The following is a 20,877-nucleotide window of genomic DNA, read 5'->3' on the forward strand; positions in this document are numbered from 1 at the left end:
AAAGAGAAACACCCTTCTACCAGGGGCAAACACTGAAACATCCTTCTACCATTGGGAAATACTATACCAAAGAGAAACATTCTTCTACCATTGGGAAACACTATACCAAAGAGAAACATCCTTCTAACAGGGGAAAACACTGTACCAAAAAGAGAAGCATCCTTCTACCAGGGGGAAACTCTGTACCAAAAAGAAACATCCTCCAACCAGGGGGAAACACTGTACCAAAGAGAAACATCCTTGTAACAGGGGAAAACACTGTACCAAAGAGAAGCATCCTTCTACCAGGGGAGAAACACTATACCAAAGAGAAGCATCCTTCTACTAGGGGAGAAACACTGTACCAAAGAGAAGCATCCTTCTAACAGGAAAAAACACTGTACCAAAAAGAAACATCCTTCTACCAGGGGGAAACACTGAAACATCCTTCTACCATTGGGAAACACTATACCAAGGAGAAACATCCTTCTACTAGGGGGAAACACTGTACCAAAGAGAAGCATCCTTCTAACAGGGGGAAACACTATACAAAAGAGAAACATCCTTCTACCAGGGGGAAACACTATACCAAAGAGAAGCATCTTTCTACCAGGGGGAAACACTGTACCAAAGAGAAGCATCCTTCTAACAGGGGAAAACACTGTACAAAAGAGAAACATCCTTATTCCAGGGGGAAACACTGTACCAAAGAGAAGCATCCTTCTCACATGGGGAAAACACTGTACCAAAGAAAAGCATTCTTCTACTAGGGGGAAACACTGTTCCAAAGAGAAACATCCTTCTACCAGGGGGAAACATCATACCAAGTAGAAACACCCTTCTACTAGGGGGAAACACTGTACCAAAGAGAAACATCCTTCTACCAGGGGGAAACACTGTACCAAAGAGAAATATCCTTCTACCAGGGGCAAATACTATACCAAGGAGAAACATTCTTCTACTGGGTGAAACACTGTACCAAGGAGAAACATCCTTCTACCAGGGGGAAACACTATACCAAAGAAAAACATCCTTCTACCACGGGGAAACACCATACCAAAGAGAAACTTCCTTCTACCAGGGGAAACACTGAAACATCCTTCTACCATTGGGAAACACTATACCAAAGAGAAACATCCTTCTACCAGGGGGAAGCACTATACCAAAGAATATCGTAGAAATAAAATTGTCAAAATTTCAGTATAAAATCCATACACAAATTTCGTAAACAAACATAAATGAACAGCTGGACTAAAAGCATACTATGTTCTTGTCCCTTTTTTTCCGCCATTCACATGGCATCATTTTTAAAATATCAGAAATACAAAAAAAACAAGGCAGCTTCATAAATTACTCACTAAAATTGAAACAAGATAAAAGTTAAAACCTATCAATGGATTTAATCGTTATGGTGTATCCATCAGCACCATGAAAACTGATTTATTCAACGGGTCATAGTTTTCCTTCCCTAGTGTCTACCCTGGACTTGACTTTTTATGAGCAACTCGGCAGGTGTTTCTAGAAAAGCTCCCAGTTTTTAGTGGAGTCCGAGTTGCTCATTTACTTTTGTTACTTTATGTTCTTTGTTGTGTATGTCTGTTTTCCATGTCTGGTTTTTGTCCCTGGATTACATTCTTTTGATTACTGCTATAACCTTGGTTCCCTTGATTACTCTTTATTGTACACCATGTAGATAGACAGACAGCAGATTGTCACAATAACTCCATCAAAAGTCAAGTGTATACAGATGAAACCCAGAAAAAAAGTACTCTCACAGTTTGTTACATCTAAAAACAATATCAAATGTTAATGAACATGGGTATGACTATAATCCTGGGTCTATACCAAGTTCTTACAATACACAGGTATGACTATAATCCTGGGTCTATACCAAGTTCGTACAATACACAGGTATGACTATAACCCTGGGTCTATACCAAGTTCTTACAATACACAGGTATGACTATAACCCTGGGTCTTTACCAAGTTCTTACAATACACAGGTATGACTATAACCTTGGATCTATACCAAGTTCTTACAATACACAGGTATGACTATAACCTTGGGTCTTAACCAAGTTCTTACAATACACAGGTATGACTATAACCCTGGATCTATACCAAGTTTGTATAATACACATACCTATATATCAATTAATTCTGGTTATTTATAGAATATGAGGGAGACAAGGATAAATGCTCTGATGGAGATGAACAATGACTGTGTGATTGATTTGAACTTCTATAATTGATAATGTAACAGTTGACATTTTAGATCAGTGAATGATGAGTGTTAAAAAGTGTATTTATTAGGGAAAACTATAAAAGCTTTTTAACACATTTATAAGATAGTGGCTTTTAAATCCTGGATTAGAAATGTATATAAATATATACAAAACTGCATGTGGTTATTACATATATAGCTTATTGGGATTTCACATATCAGAAAGGAAAACATTTAAATGTAATTAAACACAGGGTGAAGATCAAGAACTTTTTATTATCAACTGATTACTTTTAACACACCAATGGCTTCCTTAGGTGAATCAGGAAGAAAGGGACAGTCAGCTATGGTCTGTCAGCTTTGTGAAAATGATCCTAAGATAAAATGGAAATGTGTGGACTGCAGTTTGATGATGTGTAACCGTTGTAAGGAAAAGGTCCATCCTAAATTTCCTGGGGCAGCGGGACATACCATACTGGACCTTAAAGACATAAGGACAACAGCCCAATCAAATTCACCCAAGTTGGACTTCAGTAAAATTCCATGTGATAGTCATGGAGGACAAAACTGCTGTCTTTTCTGTACCAAGTGTGATAAATTGGTGTGTCCATCGTGTGTTACACAGACGCATAATAAACATGATTTGATAGAAATTAGTGAAGCTTATAGCAAGAAAACTGATTCCCTGAAGGGCTTGAAAAAAATAGTGAAGGAGAATTCGGAACTTCTTAAAGAAAGAGAGGATCTTGTATGGACCATTCATGCTTTTGAAAATCCTAGATATGATCAGACTAAAGAGAAGATCTTGGCATATGAACAAAAAGTTACAGAAATCTATAATAATGAGAAAAAGCGATGCAAGGAGCTTGTCAATAAAATAGATGAACACTGGTCAAATTTCATTATTCGCTTTGGAAGATCGGGTCCAGTTACAAAAACAAGATCAAGAACTGCTGCAAAAACTAAATGAATTAGAAGAATTATCAAACACAACTGATATCAAAAAGGTATTTAATTCTGATGAAAATGTGAAACAAGTTGCTTCCACAATCAAACTGTCTGATATAACAATGCCCAGAATTCCAACATTCTCTACTCAAGAGCTGACAGATCCCAAATCTGAACTAGTTCCAGTGAATGAACCCTTTTGTTCTAATTTGAGAATCGTTCAAGAGTACGAGACAAATCTGACATACATCCATCATCTTCTGGAGTGCCCTGATGGTTCACTATGGATGAAAGATCCAAACAGGGATGAACTACTCTGTGTTAAAATAGAAAATAGATCCCTTCAAACAGTATCAAAATTGAATATTGCAATGCATAGTGCTGCGCAACAACAAAATGGAGATATTTTAATTTCAGATGGCTCATCCTTATTAAAGACCATCAAAAAAGGTAGTGAAAAAGTGACGTCAACAAAATATGATTTCTCACCATATGTCACAGGGGGAATCCACATTCTAAATGATTCAAAAATTGTTGTAGGTGTTAAAGAAAGGGTTGATACCTTTCCAGTCAAGGGAAAAAGAATGATTTACATTACAAACCAAAATGGAATGAAAGAAAAAATCTTTGAAAAAGATGAAAAGAATGAAAGACTCTTTTTCTTCGTATATGGAATTGCCAGTAATAGTTTAAACATTATTGCTGTAATCGACCATATTCCAGGTAACATAGATCTCCAAGGACGTGTTATTCTGCTCGGACTAGATGGAAAAGTGAAAAGTATCTTTACAGGGCACAGATTCATTAATGGAAAAAGTCCCTTCAAACCAACATCAATTGTTGGAACAACATCTGAGAATTTTGTAATTACTGACTACTGGAATCACAAAATTCTTAACAGTGAGGGTGACCTTATAACCTTTATAAATACATTAACAATGGCCTTCAACATTGGGTCTCCAGTTACCATGGTGATCAGAAAAACAGGAAATATCTTTTGTGGAAGTGCTGATACAAAAAATGCTAAATTGTATGAGATAGCCAACTTCCCACGGTAGAGAGAACTGTGACATCTCTCTATGGCTTAACATGAAAACAACATTTTTTGTGTCTTTTTAAGTATTTCTATCAAAAATTTAAAAGTTAAATCAGATTAGTAATTAATGACCAGAGACAAAAAAAAACTGTCTGTTTAAGGTTACCCTACCTGCCTTATATGTACCGCCAATTTCATTGGTATTTTTTCATGAAAAGCTGCCAGACTATCTTTTTTTTAGTTAAGCACTGTTAAAGTCAAGATGTCTATATAAAACAATTTTGAAAAATAGAATAATTTTACTTCCCCTATTTTTTTCATCCAATGTAATCTTACACAGACATTCTTTAACCATGCCACATTTTTTGCACCTGTCCCAAGTTAGGAATTTCTTCAAAGTATTTCAGAGTTTTAGAATTTATAAAGGAATTTCTCATGTCATTTCTTTACACATTAAATTTTTAAGTACCAGTCTATTTAAAATTCAGACACTGCCAATGGTAAAGTGATTCATGGTGTAGAAAAACCCACGAAACAAATGATGCTTTTCTACTCTACTTATGCTATATATTTATGTGACAATAGTCCTGTATTTAGATCTGTACTTTTGAGAAAACTACACTACAATCTCCCACTAAAATCAACCAAATCAAACCAAATCAAGAACAATAACTCTTGCAAAGTGCTAATTTCATATACAACTATATCAATTTTATCTCAAAAGCTCAACACCCAAATGAAATTTCTAACTAAGACTGCTTATGTAGTCTATAGGTGTTTCTGAACAAGAAACTAAAGTAAATTTGGCAGGTTTTTGACCTGCATGAATCACCTCCTGTCTGATTTTTATAAAGACTGCTACTTAAATTGATCAAAATTTAAAATGAAAATCAAATTTTAACTAATGTACCGAAAGAACACAGGTGACCTCCTTTTACCTAAAATCTAGGGACACCACAGATATACTGACAAGGATAAAATCCCAACCTGAAGACAAGGACACAAACAAGCTAACTAATCTAGGGACACCACAGACATACTGACAAGGATAGCATCCCAACCTGAAGACAAGGACACAAAGAGTAATCAAGGGAACCAAGGTTATAGCGGTAATCAAAAGAATGTAATCCAGGGACAAAGACCAGACATGGAAAACAGACATACACAACAAAGAACATAAAGTAACTAAAATCATACATACAAAGTAACAAAAGTAAATGAGCAACTCGGACTCCACTAAAAACTGGGAGCATGGACCAGGTGCACAAACAAGCTAACTAGTCTACTATAATAAACATCTTACCTTCACAATTTTTCTTGTCCTTCATGAGTTTGAATCCAGGATCACACTGGCAGTTATATGCAGTGGGCGTGTCTTCACATTTCTGTTGACAGCCATGGAATGGAGTCTCGCATTCATTGATGTCTAAAACAAAGACCATAACAATTAAGACTCACTACATGAAATTGTGATTACAGTAAAAACTGTCATACTGAACATGTTCAGTATATGACCCATTTTAGCAGGCTTTCTGTAAGCCCATGTTCATAATCAAAAAAAATAATTTGTAGAGACTAACGCACTGGGTAAAATAATGAAATAAATGGCCAGCCTATATTAAAATGAAAAAGGGAGTCTCCATGAATTATTTTGATTTCTGTAATGATTATTTTCATCTTCATATTGATGAAAAGACACAGCCTATGCACAGATATTTATTGAAACAAAATCATTATGTGAGGTTGATCAAATTGCATAAAATTTATCAGTGACATCAATACGGTCAAATGTCTATAATATGGGATGATTTTACGAGGTCAACAAACAAAGCGGAAATTGGCAAAATCAGAAGTAAATATACAGTAAAAAAAAGAATCGTGATGGTAAAATCTGCAATTGAAATAGCGGAAATCTACTAAAAAACAGAAGAAAATCATCCGGTATAAAAATATAGTACAATGTTAATCAGAGAAGATATCTTACTACATGGTCTTACTTCCCACTTCTGGTCAAATGGGCACTCCTCTAATGTAGATCACTGAACAAAGATCTATGCATTGTATGTGTATAATCTATGTGTATTTGATCGAAATAAGTAAAAAAAATTTGATAATGTGTACTTAAATATATTTGTAATTTAGTGCACAAGTGTATGAATGTTGTTTACATGTGAGATTCATTTGCCTCCATGGTCATAATAAAAAACGTCTAGATTCTCATCCCTGCCTGACCAGATTTTTAAAAATTTTCAGAATGACAAATTTTCAGAAATATTTTGTCTAAACCCAATTTATAATAATTATTATTAAGTAACTTCTGGTTTAAAAATAATAGTTTTTTGCTGCTATTTTTTTAGAATAATGGCTCCAAATTTATGAAAACTGGTACTGGTGTAGGAGAGACACATACACTTTGTTTAAGTTGTTTCAATATGTTTGTGCTGGTAAAATTCATCATAACAACAATACTATTTTTTTTTCTGTACGAGTGACAGTTACTGAAGGAAAAGTTTTTTTGTTTTTTTTTTTAATAAAATATGTCCCCCTGCCCAAATTTTCAGAAAAGTTGGATAAGAAAAGGTAAAAAGGTGAATGATCAGGGGAAATTACTTACTACAATGTCTTTCATCAGATTTATCATTACAGTCTGGTTCCTTGTTACAAACAAGTGACTGGTTTATACATCCTCCATTACTGCATAGAAACTCTCCTGTAGTGCAAAGGGGTTTTGGTGTGGCTGAAAATAGAAAACAGCGTTTTTCTGACAAAGGCTCTACAGCAGAACTAATTAGCTATGCCTTAATACTTAAAAAAAAAAACATCATCAAGGCCATTTTTCATACCATGTGATTCTGTATACAGTGCCAATACATCTACTCAACCCATACTCACATCCTCCCCCTTTTTTTAAGTATTTCATGACTTACAACATCTATCAAGTTTCTTGTCACTACCTTTGGCACAGTCAGGCCACCCATCACAGACAACATTACTCTGTATACATTGCCTGTATATCAACTAAATCCATACTCGCACCCTCCCCCCTTTTTTTAGCATTTCATGACTTACAACATCTATCAGGTTTCTCATTACTACCATAGGCACAGTCCGGCCATCCATCAGAAACTACATTACTCTGTATACACTGCCTGTGCATCAACTAAATCCATACTCGCACCCTCCCCCTTTTTTTTTTAGCATTTCATGACTTACAACATCTATCAGGTTTTTCATCACTACCATCAGCACAATCAGGCCATCCATCACAGACCACATTACTCTGTATACATTGTTTATTGTCACAAGCAAACTTCCCTTTACCACACTGTGGGTATCCTGGAAAAAATATGTATGTTACAACAATGATAATCTGCACAGGCAATCTTCCCTTTACCAGACTGAGGATACCCTGGAAGGAAATAGGTAGGTTACAACAATAATAATCTGCTCAGGCAATCTTCCCTTTACCACACTGAGGATACCCTGGAAAGAAACAGGTAGATTACAACAATATCAATCTGCTCAGGCAAACTTCCCTTTAACACACTATGGGTACTCTGGAAAGAATAGGTAGGTTATAACAATATCAATCTGCTCAGGAAATCTTCCCTTTACCACACTGAGGATACTCTGGAAAGAATAGGTAGGTTACAACAATATCAATCTGCTCAGGAAATCTTCCCTTTACCACACTGAGGATACTCTGGAAGGAAATAGGTAGGTTACAACAATATCAATCTGCTCAGGCAATCTTCCCTTTACCACACTGAGGGTACCCTGGAAAGAATAGGTAGGTTACAACAATATCAAGCTCCTCAGGCAATCTTCCCTTTACCACACTGAGGATACTCTGGAAAGAATAGGTAGGTTACAACAATATCAATCTGCTCAGGAAATCTTCCCTTTACCACAATGAGGATACTCTGGAAAGAAATGCGTAAGATACATTAATAATAATCTGCTCACTCACTCCTTACAACAAAGAAAAGATAAAACACACAATTAGGTTAAAAAGTGTTTCATAATTTGTTTTGATATGGAATGTATGTTTACACTTGTCAAAGACCGTGATCTCTGAAAGTATTTATGTTTATATATTTATGTGTATTTGTTACATTTCACCATATCTGTATTTTTTTTTTTTTTTTTGCTTTTAATAATACTGAAAACAAACTACTTTGTTTTTCACATGCTTTACATGTATTGCATTGGAAAATTAAAAAAAAACTGGGACACAACACTCTTATAGATACTCTTACAACATAAGAGGTTGGAATTCTGTTCCTCCATACCCCAACCTCTTACTTTCGTGCACTATTTTGCAAACAGCTCGTTCTGACATTCATTAAACATTAGGACAATTTTAGCACAAAAGAAATACACTATACAACCTTTATATACAGTGTCTTTACACACAGAGAAGGTCATTAAACTGAAGTACATTAAATGACCTATCTGATGATCCAGTCATCCTAGATATCCTAGATATCCTAGATATCCTTTGCAAAAGCAGTTTAAAAGAACTTTACAAATCAGGTTTTCAGCAATGAATTGGTACATCCAAAATTTGCAGATTGTAATTTGTGAAATGAAACTATTAAACTAACCAATAAATTGCAATTGTTTGTTTTGTCAAAGATGTATTGTATTTCGTAAAATTAGTGACCTATTTTTAAATGGAGGGTCACTTTCATAACTATGTTTTCTAGGTGTTAAACAAATAGTTTCATCAAAGACCATTAAGCAGTTAGAGAGTAGTTGTGAATTAAAACTACGGACGGACAGACAGAGACAGCATGATCAATATCATCTAACATTTCAAATGGAGGTATAAGGGAATACAAGAGCAATTGATAAAAATAAGTGTTTTCCTGTTGTACTTAATGTGTATGTATCTCCCTTTCATGTTTCAAGTTTGAACTTGGATTTTAATGTCTCTGTTTCCTGTTATTTTTATGCTTCAGTATTTTTGTTGATATTTAACCATTTAAATCTAAATAAAGTAAAAAAAAAATCCTACCACAATTCTTTCCTTCATCTGAACCGTCACCACAATCATCGTCATGGTCACAAGCAAAGGATTGCGGGATACATATACCATTGTTACACCTGTATTGGTCTGGACGACAAGTTCGTAGTGGACATTTTTGTTGTTCATCCTCGCCATTTTCACAGTTTCTAATGCCATCACAGACAAGACGTTTATCAATACAGGCGTATCTACCTGCCTGTTTATTGGATTTGCAGGTGAAGGTATTCTCCGGACATCTTCTTTTACCTGTAATGCAAATAGCTTAAAATGAAACATTTCAACAAGAAAATTTTTTTTTCAAAGCCCACTTTCCATATTTAACTACATAAAGTGGTTTCTCAATCAATCAAAGACAATAACATATGATTTAACAAGAAATGTGTGAGTGATACCCCAGCATTCCATCACAATACAAGGAAATTAAACAAAACCTCTAGTAAACAGGAAGTTGTTGTCAAAGTTTTCCAGAAATGGATCCTGCCATGTGGCATACCTGCAGAAAAAATGTGTTAAAAGTGGCTGTGAAGAATAGTCGTTCAGAAAATTGAGATGGAAAAAATTGTTACAAGCACATCATGCACATGGAGACACATATAAGGGTATAATAAGGGGTATAATTACCGGATTAGTTAATTTTACAATCAACATGTTTCACACTAAGATGGCCTTTATCAGGTCCATCCATTCAATTACTTACATAGGTGATAAATGGACAGACAGATCTTTGGCTACAATTCATCGTATACAGTTTTCTATCGAACTTCAAAAAATTCCCTCAAAAATGACATACAGTCAAACCTCAGTAGCTCGAACTCCAAGGGACCATTGAAATATTTCCGGATTTTTTTCATTCCCTGTCCGAGTTCGACTTTTATTGTTAGAAATTGCTCACTTCCTACGAACTTTTGTTAGTTTCAGGATCTTTTACATTCACTTTCAGAAGATTATTTTGACTTGTGGACAATAAAAAATGCTGTGTTTGCTTTTATAAACGTTCAGAGCTCAGGTCAATAATTTATTTTTATCTGATTTTCTTTGATGCTTTTATCACGCCGACTTCGTAACATTCTCAAACTTTAATCAGTACTATGTTAAGATCAAACTACCTAAATAGACATGACTTAAACATTACCTGTAATTAACTAAAATGACACTGATTAATGATAGGGTTTCAGTTTTTCACACCTTTTATTACCCAAGCTGACAAAATAACTGATGAGTTCGAGTTAGTGAGGCTAATTCTCAAAGATTTATTACCAAACAGACTGACTAGTCAGTTTGAGTGTTCGAGAAATCCAAGATATTCACATTGATTATATAGGAGAAAATTTTGGTACTTTGAATTGTGATCAAGAAATCCCAGGAGTTCGAGCGAGTGAAGTTCAACTGTATTTACAATACTACTGAGATTTGAATCTTTAGACAAAATGATTTTTACCTGAATCAAGCAATTAAAGTTGTGACCTTAATCGCATGAAATGCAAACATTCCATACGTTTCTGCTTGGTGAATTTTGATTCCAAGAGTTTCACATTAAGATTTTTGCCTGAGTACACAAAATATCAAAATTAAGGTTTGCAGTACTGAAAGCTTCTGTGTTTGGCTATGTTAGATCGTGAAGAGGCTAAACAACCACATCAATTTTAAACCAGAAAGTAACAATACCACACTTCAGTTCTGTGTTCTCATCACTATTGTCGCCACAATCGTCATCTCCATCACACACAAAATCCTCACTGATACAACGACCATTCTGACATCGGAATCCTGTACATGTCTGGTTCTGGTTTGGATCTAAAAGAGAAAAGTTATTTCATCAGAACCATTGTGATAAGAAGCTCTTAACATTTCAAATACATGAAGTTTGATTTTCTACTTTTAAACACTTGATATCAATTATCATCCTTTAAGACATCATCTAAATACAGTGCATCCCTTTATAATACACTAAAATTTTACCAAAATCAATTCAACAGTTTACGAAGATTAATTCTAGGCACAGACCAACAGACAGAAAAAAGTATAACCAGCAGACAAGGTGATTCCAAATTATATAAATATGAGGACATTTTTTTAAGGTAAAAAACTATAAGAATGACAGAATGAATCCAAATTATAAAATTTTGAGAACATTTTCATAGCAGGGATAGTGCAACAAGTATCACACATACTACTACATCCTGGCTTTTCATCCTCATTCTGGCCACAATCATTGTCTCCATCACATACAAAGTTCTGTGGGATACATTTGAGTGTCATTGGGCAATGGAAGTCATCTGAAACAGAAGACATTTTATTCTTAAGATATGGTTTACATATTAAATTTCCCATGAAAATTTAACACAAATAATACACAGCAATCGTGCCACTTATAGTAATCATATGGTGCTCTATTCATAAGATAATCATATGGTAATCATATAATCATCATATGTTAAATTTGGCCTGAAAAGATGTGATTATCATATGTTTGTGCAAAACATAAAATCATATGATAATCATGTGTGAACTGAAATATATGATCACCATATGGTGCTGTATTCATATGATAACCATATGATGCAAACCATCTGATTCCCATGAAAAGCACATATGCCTGTGTAGAATAGCTCAGTTTTTAATCTTAATCATATCATTTTTATTTTTTTTTAGATTTCTTTAAGCACATTCATCTATGTTTAGTGATTCAAAATATCTATCACATAAAAACAAAAGGAGAAAGAGTGGAAATGAGGTTTTGTATAAGTGACAAAAACCTGTGAAAAAAAACCAAAGACAGCCTTCATCAAAGAAGAATTTTATCACTTTTCTTGAACTGCTTGAAAGTTATATTAATTTTCTGCATTATTTGAGGACAAATATTTCATACCAGGAGAGCATGTAATGCCCTGACAGAACATGGGATTCTCATCACTACCATCACCACAATCATTATCTCCGTCACAGAGGTATCGTCGTGACAAACAGATACCGCTGTTAGGACATTTGACCTTCCCAGGAGCACAGGTTACATCTGTAAAATTATCAACCATCATTAACCATTTAAACTTAGATATACTAAATCAAATTATTTTGGGTCATAGGACATACCAAAACTTGATCACATGACATAATTAACTGGATCATGTGATTTATTTGGTCCTTCTTTTTTTATGTTCAAAGATCAATAACTGAAAACAGACATCAGGAAAAGAAAGAGAAAAAAACAAAAGTGGGCTGCTATACATGTTATATAATACAATAATTAAAAAGAGTTGCTGTATCTTTGAAATGTTGATAAGCTGATAAACTAAAGAACTGACAGACAGACAGACAGGCACTGTTTACTATATTACCATTTTACAATAAAATTTTAAGTAAGATACATATACATACTACATCCAACTTCATCAGAAATTATTTCATCCCGGCAGTTATCCACACCATTACAGACTAGTTCCATGTCAATACACCTGTCATTACCACAGGTAAACTGTAAGTCAGTACATTCAGGATGGGCTGGAAAATAGACATTATTTTGCAAGTATTGTCATGTTAAGTATATACACTCTGTGTATACAGGAAGTTGATATCAGGCAGACACCAAAACTACTTATAGTTCCCATTATGAGTTCTGAGACAGAAATTTTCATTTTCATTTATGAAAATATATATACATACCAAATTTTAAATCATTTTGATAAGTAGAAACCCAGATAATTGAAGCACACAAAGACGGAAGGATGATGGATTAGAATTTAGTGATTCTGATATACTTCAACCACCTTTCAGTAGGGGTATAAAATTGGTAAGGGCTGTTCCAGTAAAACATGAGGGGTGAGGGAAAGGCACTTTTATTCTTTGTATATGAGTGGGTGTTCATGTCGCTTGACAAAATTTAAAGTTTAATACAAAACATCAATAGAATATCAATGGGTGGCACCCCTGGTGAAGAAATGCCTTCCCTGGGAACCTCATATCTTTAAATGGAGCAGCCTTAGTTATGTCCTGATAGACAACGATACTTTTCTGCAAAACAAAACATTTGAAAAGCAAAATGAACATTTCTTGATAAAAACAATATGTCAACCTTCAGTGAAATTTAATAGTTATAAAATCAGCATTATTCATCTATATTTGACAGTTAATGAATAAAATGTTTGAAGTCGAACACATAACACTGTCTCTCAGGAATTTTTTATTGTGTAAAATCAGACCATGCAAAGCAGACATATATGTAAAAGTCTTTTTATTTGTCTTGTGAGTGAATGCTCTGATTTTACAAAATGTTGAATTCTTGAAAAACTGTGTAGTCCTATGGTATATTATAAGCAAAATGTTTGTCAGTAATGACTCAAAATAAATATATAACAATACTCACAGCATTCAATCTCATCTGAATTGTCACCACAGTCGTTGTCATGGTCACAGCGATAGTGTAACGGGATACAGTTTCCATTATCACAGCGGAAATAGGTTGGGTCACAAACATGGTTAGCTAAAACATATTGTTACATATTTCACTCATTATAAGGAAGAGCTCATAACATGCATTAGTTTCAACAAATTCTAATGTCAGATGAAAATCTAAATATGTAGTAATAAACCATAATCTACTCTAGAACACCATATTGTATAGTGGGCTGATTTTGGTGTGTTTTAGTAGTCTGAGAATGCTAAGTAATACCCACCATTTCATTTGAAGTCTGTACGAAGTCAGGACCATTGTGGTACCAGCTACTCTGGTGGTGTAATATCTGTTTTGCCAGATTTGAATTGATTATGATATGGACTAGTGTTCAGTAATTTTATTGTTACCCTTATTTATCTTACTTTCAGTGTGGATCGATACATGAAGCATTCTGTCCAGTGTGTCCTACTCTATGTTGAAGACTGTATAGGGTCTTTTAGTTGCATTTTGAACAGAATTTAATTGCACTTTTTTTGCACCTGCCCCAAATCAGGAATTTCTGACCTCTGTAAGTAGTTTCGTTTTCACTTTCAGTTTACTATGATGTTGCTGGACAAACATTTCACTGTATCTGTATCTAATGTTATTTTGGGGCCAGCTGCAGCCTGCCCTATAGTGTGAGGGTTTATGGATCATTCAATGGAGACCTATGAGTTGCCACGAGTTGACATTTTTCATCCTGGTATGGTTTTCATCTCTTTGACATATTTACCATATCCATTCTTGTTACATTGTACCCATGTTTTTTACTCTGCTTCTGTCTTTCAAATGACAAATAATTACCACAGAAGTTACTGTATATTAAAAAACAAGGCCAGATCTACGCCACATCGATGTCTCAAGGTGCCCCTTTTCTTTTATACTCAAATCTAAAACATGGCCAATGATTACTTACCACAAAAATTTGGATTTTCATCAGAGTTATCTTTACAATCATCTGACGAATCGCAGACCCATCGCTGACTCAGACAGCGGCCATTCATACATACAAATTTGTCTGGAGTACAAGAATGGTTGGATGGGATACACATTTTACCATCATTGCCTAGAGTGAGGCCACTACTGTCATCACAGGAGCATTCAGCCTTCCCATCAGCCCCTGGGTGGCAGCCATGACTACAACCTCCATTATGGGCCTCACATGGGTTGGTCTTACCTGTAAAAACAAATACACTCAGGAATTTTTAAACAGACCTTAGATTACAAAAAAACAGAAAATCTTCTTTACTAATTTTTCTGACTCAAACTGAAAATTGATAAACTTTATCTTATAGCTGAAATTCTTTTAACATATTCCCAAAATCAAACTAGATGATATTTAATGATTCTGTTACAGATTTGAGAACACAATGTTGCCCAAAGTTCAACACGGTAGGGAATAATTAATACTTCCATTACAGATTTGAGAACACAATGTTGCCTAAAATTCCCACCCCCTAGGGAAAACTAATATTTCCGTTACAGATTTGAGAACACAATGTTGCCCAAAGCTCTTGCCCCAACAGGAAACTTACATTTCTGTCTCTTATCTGAATACACATTGATGCCCATAGGTCTGTTAGTAATTCCTTCTGACATTACAGCCATATTAGCTCCCGTGTGCTTCTCTGCTCTGTACACACCATCTGAAAAACATTTAGTGAAAGTTATGCATACTCCAACTATTCTATTAAGCAGTAAAATGCATTGACCATATGGGTAGATTTACAAGTGACATATGGTTACTAACTATCTACGACTTTTTTCCTTGTCACAAATATTTCATTAATTTGGAGTTTGTAGGATGTTGATTCAAATGAAATTTGTTACTTTTTTGCTCATATTGTTTTTTTAATTCTTTGATGCAGCATAATCACAACTGAATACTAACTGTACAAAACGATTCATATACAATGGGATAAAATCATTTTACATCAAATTTGTCTCTGAAAATTAGCATAGTCAAATCAGTAAGGACTTTCATAATGTTAGGAAAATGTGTGCATAGTTTGCCAACAAAATTTTTTTGCAGTTCATCTTTGCATAACGTGGAACTTTAGTGTAAAATGTAGTCAAAATGTCTAAATTCTTGTAGAAAAACACTTGTTTTCATTTGACTTTTCTCTGACTTTTCTCTGTAAGGAAGATTAGTGCCATATGCTTCAACAACTTACATATTCCAACCAAGAATGTATTTTGTATCAAGACAATTTTTGACAAAACATTAAATTTGTTCTAACATGCTGTCTATATGTCCACATGAACAAAAAACACCAGCAAACCTCTTAATTAGGTGAGAAAGTTGGGTAGAAATGATATTTAGTGACATCATTTTCTACTATAAACTATCCTGCTCTTAGCTATGCAATACTTTGTTAAATATATTACTTACGAAGAGTCCAGTCTGTCCAGTAAACATGGTGTCCAAACACAGTCATAGAGAATGGATGGACTGTAGACTGTACAATTACTTCTCTGTACTGTCCATCTAAAGTCGATCTCTCGATCTTATCCCTGGAAAAAAAATTGTTATCTGTATTATTTATGATTTACATATATGAATTAACACAGAGTGGACAAACAATGTGTACATAACTCATTTCAAATAAAATTATAAAGAAAAAACATCTGAAAAGACAATGTGCATTCATATCTATCCAGTAGAAAAGGGCATTTGTTTTGGGGTATTTTTTTTGCTATTTTTAATCAGTGTTGCTTCATTTTAATATTTTTAAAGTACAACAGAAGGACCGTTTGTTTTAATACAAAGTTACAGGAAATGGTTAAAACAATCTAGTAAGGTCAGAGGTCAATCAAATTACTTTGCCATGTACTGAAGCACATTAGCCCAATGAATCATATCTACATACTATTAGGCCATTTGAGGTAAAAAAAGGTCAGAGGTCAAACCTATTAGACAACATATCTAAGTACATCAGCCTAACAAAGCATATATCTGTTTAGTTGACACATAGACTATTAGGCCATCCAAGGTCAAAAGGTCAGAGGTCAAACTTAATTTACAACATACCTAAGAGCATCAGCCCAGTAAATCATATCTTCATCATAATCGACACTGAGACCATTAGGCCATCCAAGGTCAGAGGTCACAATGGTTTTCCTCTGGTTCCCTGCCATAGTTGCTCTCTCTATCTTAGGAATTCTGCCCCAGTCAGTCCAGAACAGGAGACTGAAAAAGATATTTATTTGGTGATACAATATTTTTCCCCATAAGATGAAAGGACTAGACATAACTACTTTGTATAACCTAGCATATAAAAAATAAACTTAATTAATCCAAGTATTTCAACCACCTGTACAAACCCTTGTCATAACTCTGAAGGGAAAACTTTTGAAAATTTCAAATTCCTGCAGGTATGTTACCTTGTGGCCATAACTCCCTTAATGAATACAACCTTCCTTTTGTGGTTAAAAATTTTGTTCTATAACTTCAGCAAACTGATATTCCAGTTATTGCACAAAACCAAGAATATATACAGACAACAACACAAAAACCAAGAATATAAACAGACAACAACAACACATAAACCAAGAATATATACAGACAACAACACATAAACCAAGAATATATACAGACAACAACAACACATAAACCAAGAATATATACAGACAACACCAACACATACACCAAGAATATATACAGACAACACCAACACATAAACCAAGAATATACACAGACAACAACAACAACAATCAAGTACCATCATACAACAAAAATTATTTGTGGTCCTATAAAACTTTTTCTCAATGCAGTTATCAAACACTATTATCTTCAATTTTGAACATCCAGTTTAGCAAAAATTCCACTGACTACTGGGCATAAGTTGTGTTTACTGTGTACTTTGATAAATGACAGACACAACAAACATCCAAAATGTGTTCGAAGGGGTATACTTTATATGACATACCCTTTACAAGGATGAACAGCCACAGCACGAGGACTATTGACTATAGCTAGAGTAACTTTACTGGATGTATTCAGACGCATGCTGTAGATTCTACTCATGTATACATCAGCCCAGTATAACCTACGTCCAACCCAGTCAAAAGCTAGTCCTTCAGCCGTCACAGAGTCCTGCACAACAAAGGCTGTAAAACAGAGAAAAATAAGGCTAATTAGGAACAACCAGATAAAATGTAAGCAATGCTCAATTATTGATACCCTTGCTCCCCTAACTAGAAACTATAAAGCAAACCCCAAAAGACATTCAAATGGAAAGAACTAAGTAGGAGTTACACAATGGCATCATGTGATTAAAAAAATTTTCCAAAACAAATCTTACTTAAATAAAACTTCTTGTAACATAAATCCATGAAAAAAAGTTATGTTTTTTTTTAAACTTACAATCATTTTTATTGAATGTAACAATATCCTCTATCTTAGATCCATTCTCTCTAATACGACTGATCGTTTTCCCGATGATCTGTGAGAAATACACATATTTCCCTTCATAGTCGAAGTCCACGGCAATAGCCCCCAGTAGTCTCTGGACTGATGGAACTGGAGCAGATTTTATTGACTCATCAAGGGAAATACTCAGGATTTCTGTTTCAGCCGCTACAACCAGGAACTCTTTTGGAGCTAAAAGACAATATAACAGAGATAAGGAGCAACTGCAGTACAGTACTGTAGGTATTAACAGACATGATTTCAGATGAGAAAACAATACATTAAAGATCAGGACAGACAGCAATACTTAGGCCATTTTAAGACAAAGTCTTGATTGAACAAGATCAGTCTGCCATCAATTTCAATTCTTTATTTTGCCATCAACTTTTATATATTATTGCTTTCAATCCCCTACAAGCATGGACAAATAAGACACATGGATTATGATTGTTTTTGTATTTGTTTATATTTATTATCATACCACTTCCTTGTTTTATACCTTGACAAGTTTTGTTATCAGCAGCAAGATAACCAGTGGCACAAGCACATACAGGATCTGTTTGATTTGGGTAGGCAAAACACAGCTGTTCACATCCGCCATTGTCCGGAACACATGGACTGGGAGCTGAAAATATAACATAACTGTTAGCATACTAAAAAAAAAACAAAACAAAGCTGTTGACATCTGCCATTGTCAGAAACACATAGACTGGGAGCTAAAATATAACGTAACTGTTAGCATACTCAAAAAAAAACAAAACAAAGCAGTTCACATTTGCCATTGTCAGGAACACATGGACTGGGAGCTGAAAATATAACTTAACTGTTAGCATACTCAAAAAAAAACAAAACACAGCTGTTCACATCCGACAGTGTCAGGAACAGATGGACTGGGAGCTGAAAATATAACTTAACAGTTAGCATACTCAAAATACTCAAAACAAAGCTGTTCATATCTGCAATTGTCAGGAACAAACAGACTGGGAGCTCAAAATATAAACCAACTGTTAGCATAATATCATAAGTATAACTCTTAACTCCCATTTGAAGTAACATATAAAAGCTCTGATGATCTTGTTTGAATCTGATAATAAACACCTCTATTCATGTTCTGTATGTAGTATCCCTACCACCTGTTAGACCAACACTTGTGTAGTACCCTTACCACTTGTTAGACCAACACTTGTGTAGTATCCCTACCACCTGTTAGACCAAAACTGTAGACCCCAGTTCATAAGGAATAAACAAACACAAACTAGAATATGTGTTACACGATGGTTGTCTGTCCTTGTCGTAGATGACAATGTCTCTCAGGTTGTCCACATTATTCTTTACAACTATTTACCTGTTGGTAGCCTGTCCCTGTCGCAGATGACGTCATTCAGGTTGTCTATATTATTCTTTATAACTAATTGCCTGTTGGTTGTCTGTCCAATGTCGTAGATGACAATGTATCTCAGGTCGTCCAAATTGTTCTTTATAACTATTTACCTGTTGGTAGCCTGTCACTGTCGTAGATGACGTCATTCAAATTGTCTATATTATTCTTTATAACTAATTACCTGTTGGTTGTCTGTCCAATGTCGTAGATGACAATGTCTCTCAGGTTGTCCAAATTATTCTTTATAACTTATTACCTGTTGGTTGTCTGTCCAATGTCATAGATGACAATGTCTCTCAGGTCGTCTAAATTGTTCTTTATAACTATTTACCAGTTGGTAGCCTGTCACTGTCGTAGATGACGTCATTCAGGTTGTCTATATTATTCTTTGTAACTAATTACCTGTTGGTTGTCTGTCCAATGTCGTAGATGACAATGTCTCTCAGGTTGTCCAAATTATTCTTTATAACTTATTACCTGTTGGTTGTCTGTCCAATGTCATAGATGACAATGTCTCTCAGGTCGTCCAAATTGTTCTTTATAACTATTTACCAGTTGGTAGCCTGTCACTGTCGTAGATGACGTCATTCAGGTTGTCTATATTATTCTTTATAACTAATTACCTGTTGGTTTTCTGTCCAATGTCGTAGTTGACAATGTCTCTCAGGTTGTCCAAATTATTCTTTATAACTTATTACCTGTTGGTTGTCTGTCCAATGTCATAGATGACGATGTCTCTCAGGTTGTCCATATAAGGTATCACTAACCACTTCTAACATTTACATTACTTTACATGTTAAACAAGTAATTTTCAATGTTTCACTGTGAATTCCCATGACAAATGACACCTGATAGTTGCATACCATTACAAAGCTTGGAAAATAAGGCTTTCACAATCATTATTCTAATGGTACGATGACTGTAGTAATTCTTCACAAAAAAATACCGAAAATCAACAGTTTTACCTTTTCTGCTAACTGACAGCATGGAAGCAATTTACTCACACATGTAAACAATATTCATACACTTTTGTAGTAAATTACAGATATGATTTTATAGTACACATTCTCAGCTTTATTTTGATTACTTTTAATCAGAATACACACAAATAATGCACTTACAATGCATAGGTCTAGGTTCAGTGTGTTTTTGGTACTACATAGGGGGTGGCCAATTGACCCAGAAATGGTTAGTGAGACCTTAAAAACATTTTTTGAGTTTTTATGTTTTCTTTTTTTACACTTCATGACAGCTTGTGGTATTGTGAGTCTAGTAAGACCAAAACTATCAAAATCAGACATTGGACTACAAAGAAATGGTCATTTTTATATCATGCCCCTCAGTGATATTTTCCCTAAATTACTAAAAAATTACAATTTCAACTAACTTGTCACACCAAATTGATATCTATGATAATTCAAAAAGTTGTAATAATAA

At 34.6% G+C, this 20,877-nt stretch overlaps 1 protein-coding gene and 1 pseudogene across 2 annotated transcripts in view; one reads left to right on the forward strand and one right to left on the reverse strand.

The window, feature by feature from the left end:
* Positions 1-20,877, reverse strand: part of LOC148599168 (low-density lipoprotein receptor-related protein 2-like) — a 131,213-nt gene that overhangs the window by 41,302 nt on the left and 69,034 nt on the right. For both annotated transcript variants that reach the window (XM_088559716.1, XM_088559717.1), the window contains exons 41-56: positions 18,559-18,684; positions 18,015-18,251; positions 17,578-17,758; positions 16,680-16,838; positions 16,041-16,162; positions 15,184-15,294; positions 14,565-14,825; positions 13,580-13,696; positions 12,595-12,717; positions 12,089-12,232; positions 11,391-11,495; positions 10,885-11,013; positions 9,208-9,465; positions 7,401-7,523; positions 6,802-6,924; positions 5,491-5,613 (exon numbers count right to left, since the gene is read on the reverse strand). In XM_088559716.1, the coding sequence (XP_088415842.1) occupies positions 5,491-5,613; positions 6,802-6,924; positions 7,401-7,523; positions 9,208-9,465; positions 10,885-11,013; positions 11,391-11,495; positions 12,089-12,232; positions 12,595-12,717; positions 13,580-13,696; positions 14,565-14,825; positions 15,184-15,294; positions 16,041-16,162; positions 16,680-16,838; positions 17,578-17,758; positions 18,015-18,251; positions 18,559-18,684 (2,442 nt within the window). The remainder of the gene's footprint in view (positions 1-5,490; positions 5,614-6,801; positions 6,925-7,400; positions 7,524-9,207; positions 9,466-10,884; positions 11,014-11,390; positions 11,496-12,088; positions 12,233-12,594; positions 12,718-13,579; positions 13,697-14,564; positions 14,826-15,183; positions 15,295-16,040; positions 16,163-16,679; positions 16,839-17,577; positions 17,759-18,014; positions 18,252-18,558; positions 18,685-20,877) is intronic.
* Positions 1,367-4,299, forward strand: LOC148599170 (uncharacterized; annotated as a pseudogene).

The sequence above is a fragment of the Perna viridis genome, chromosome 13 (genome assembly GCF_037379345.1).
Source record: "Perna viridis isolate PV_CMFRI_1.1 ecotype Kerala chromosome 13, ASM3737934v1, whole genome shotgun sequence".
NCBI classification, from domain to species: domain Eukaryota; kingdom Metazoa; phylum Mollusca; class Bivalvia; order Mytilida; family Mytilidae; genus Perna; species Perna viridis.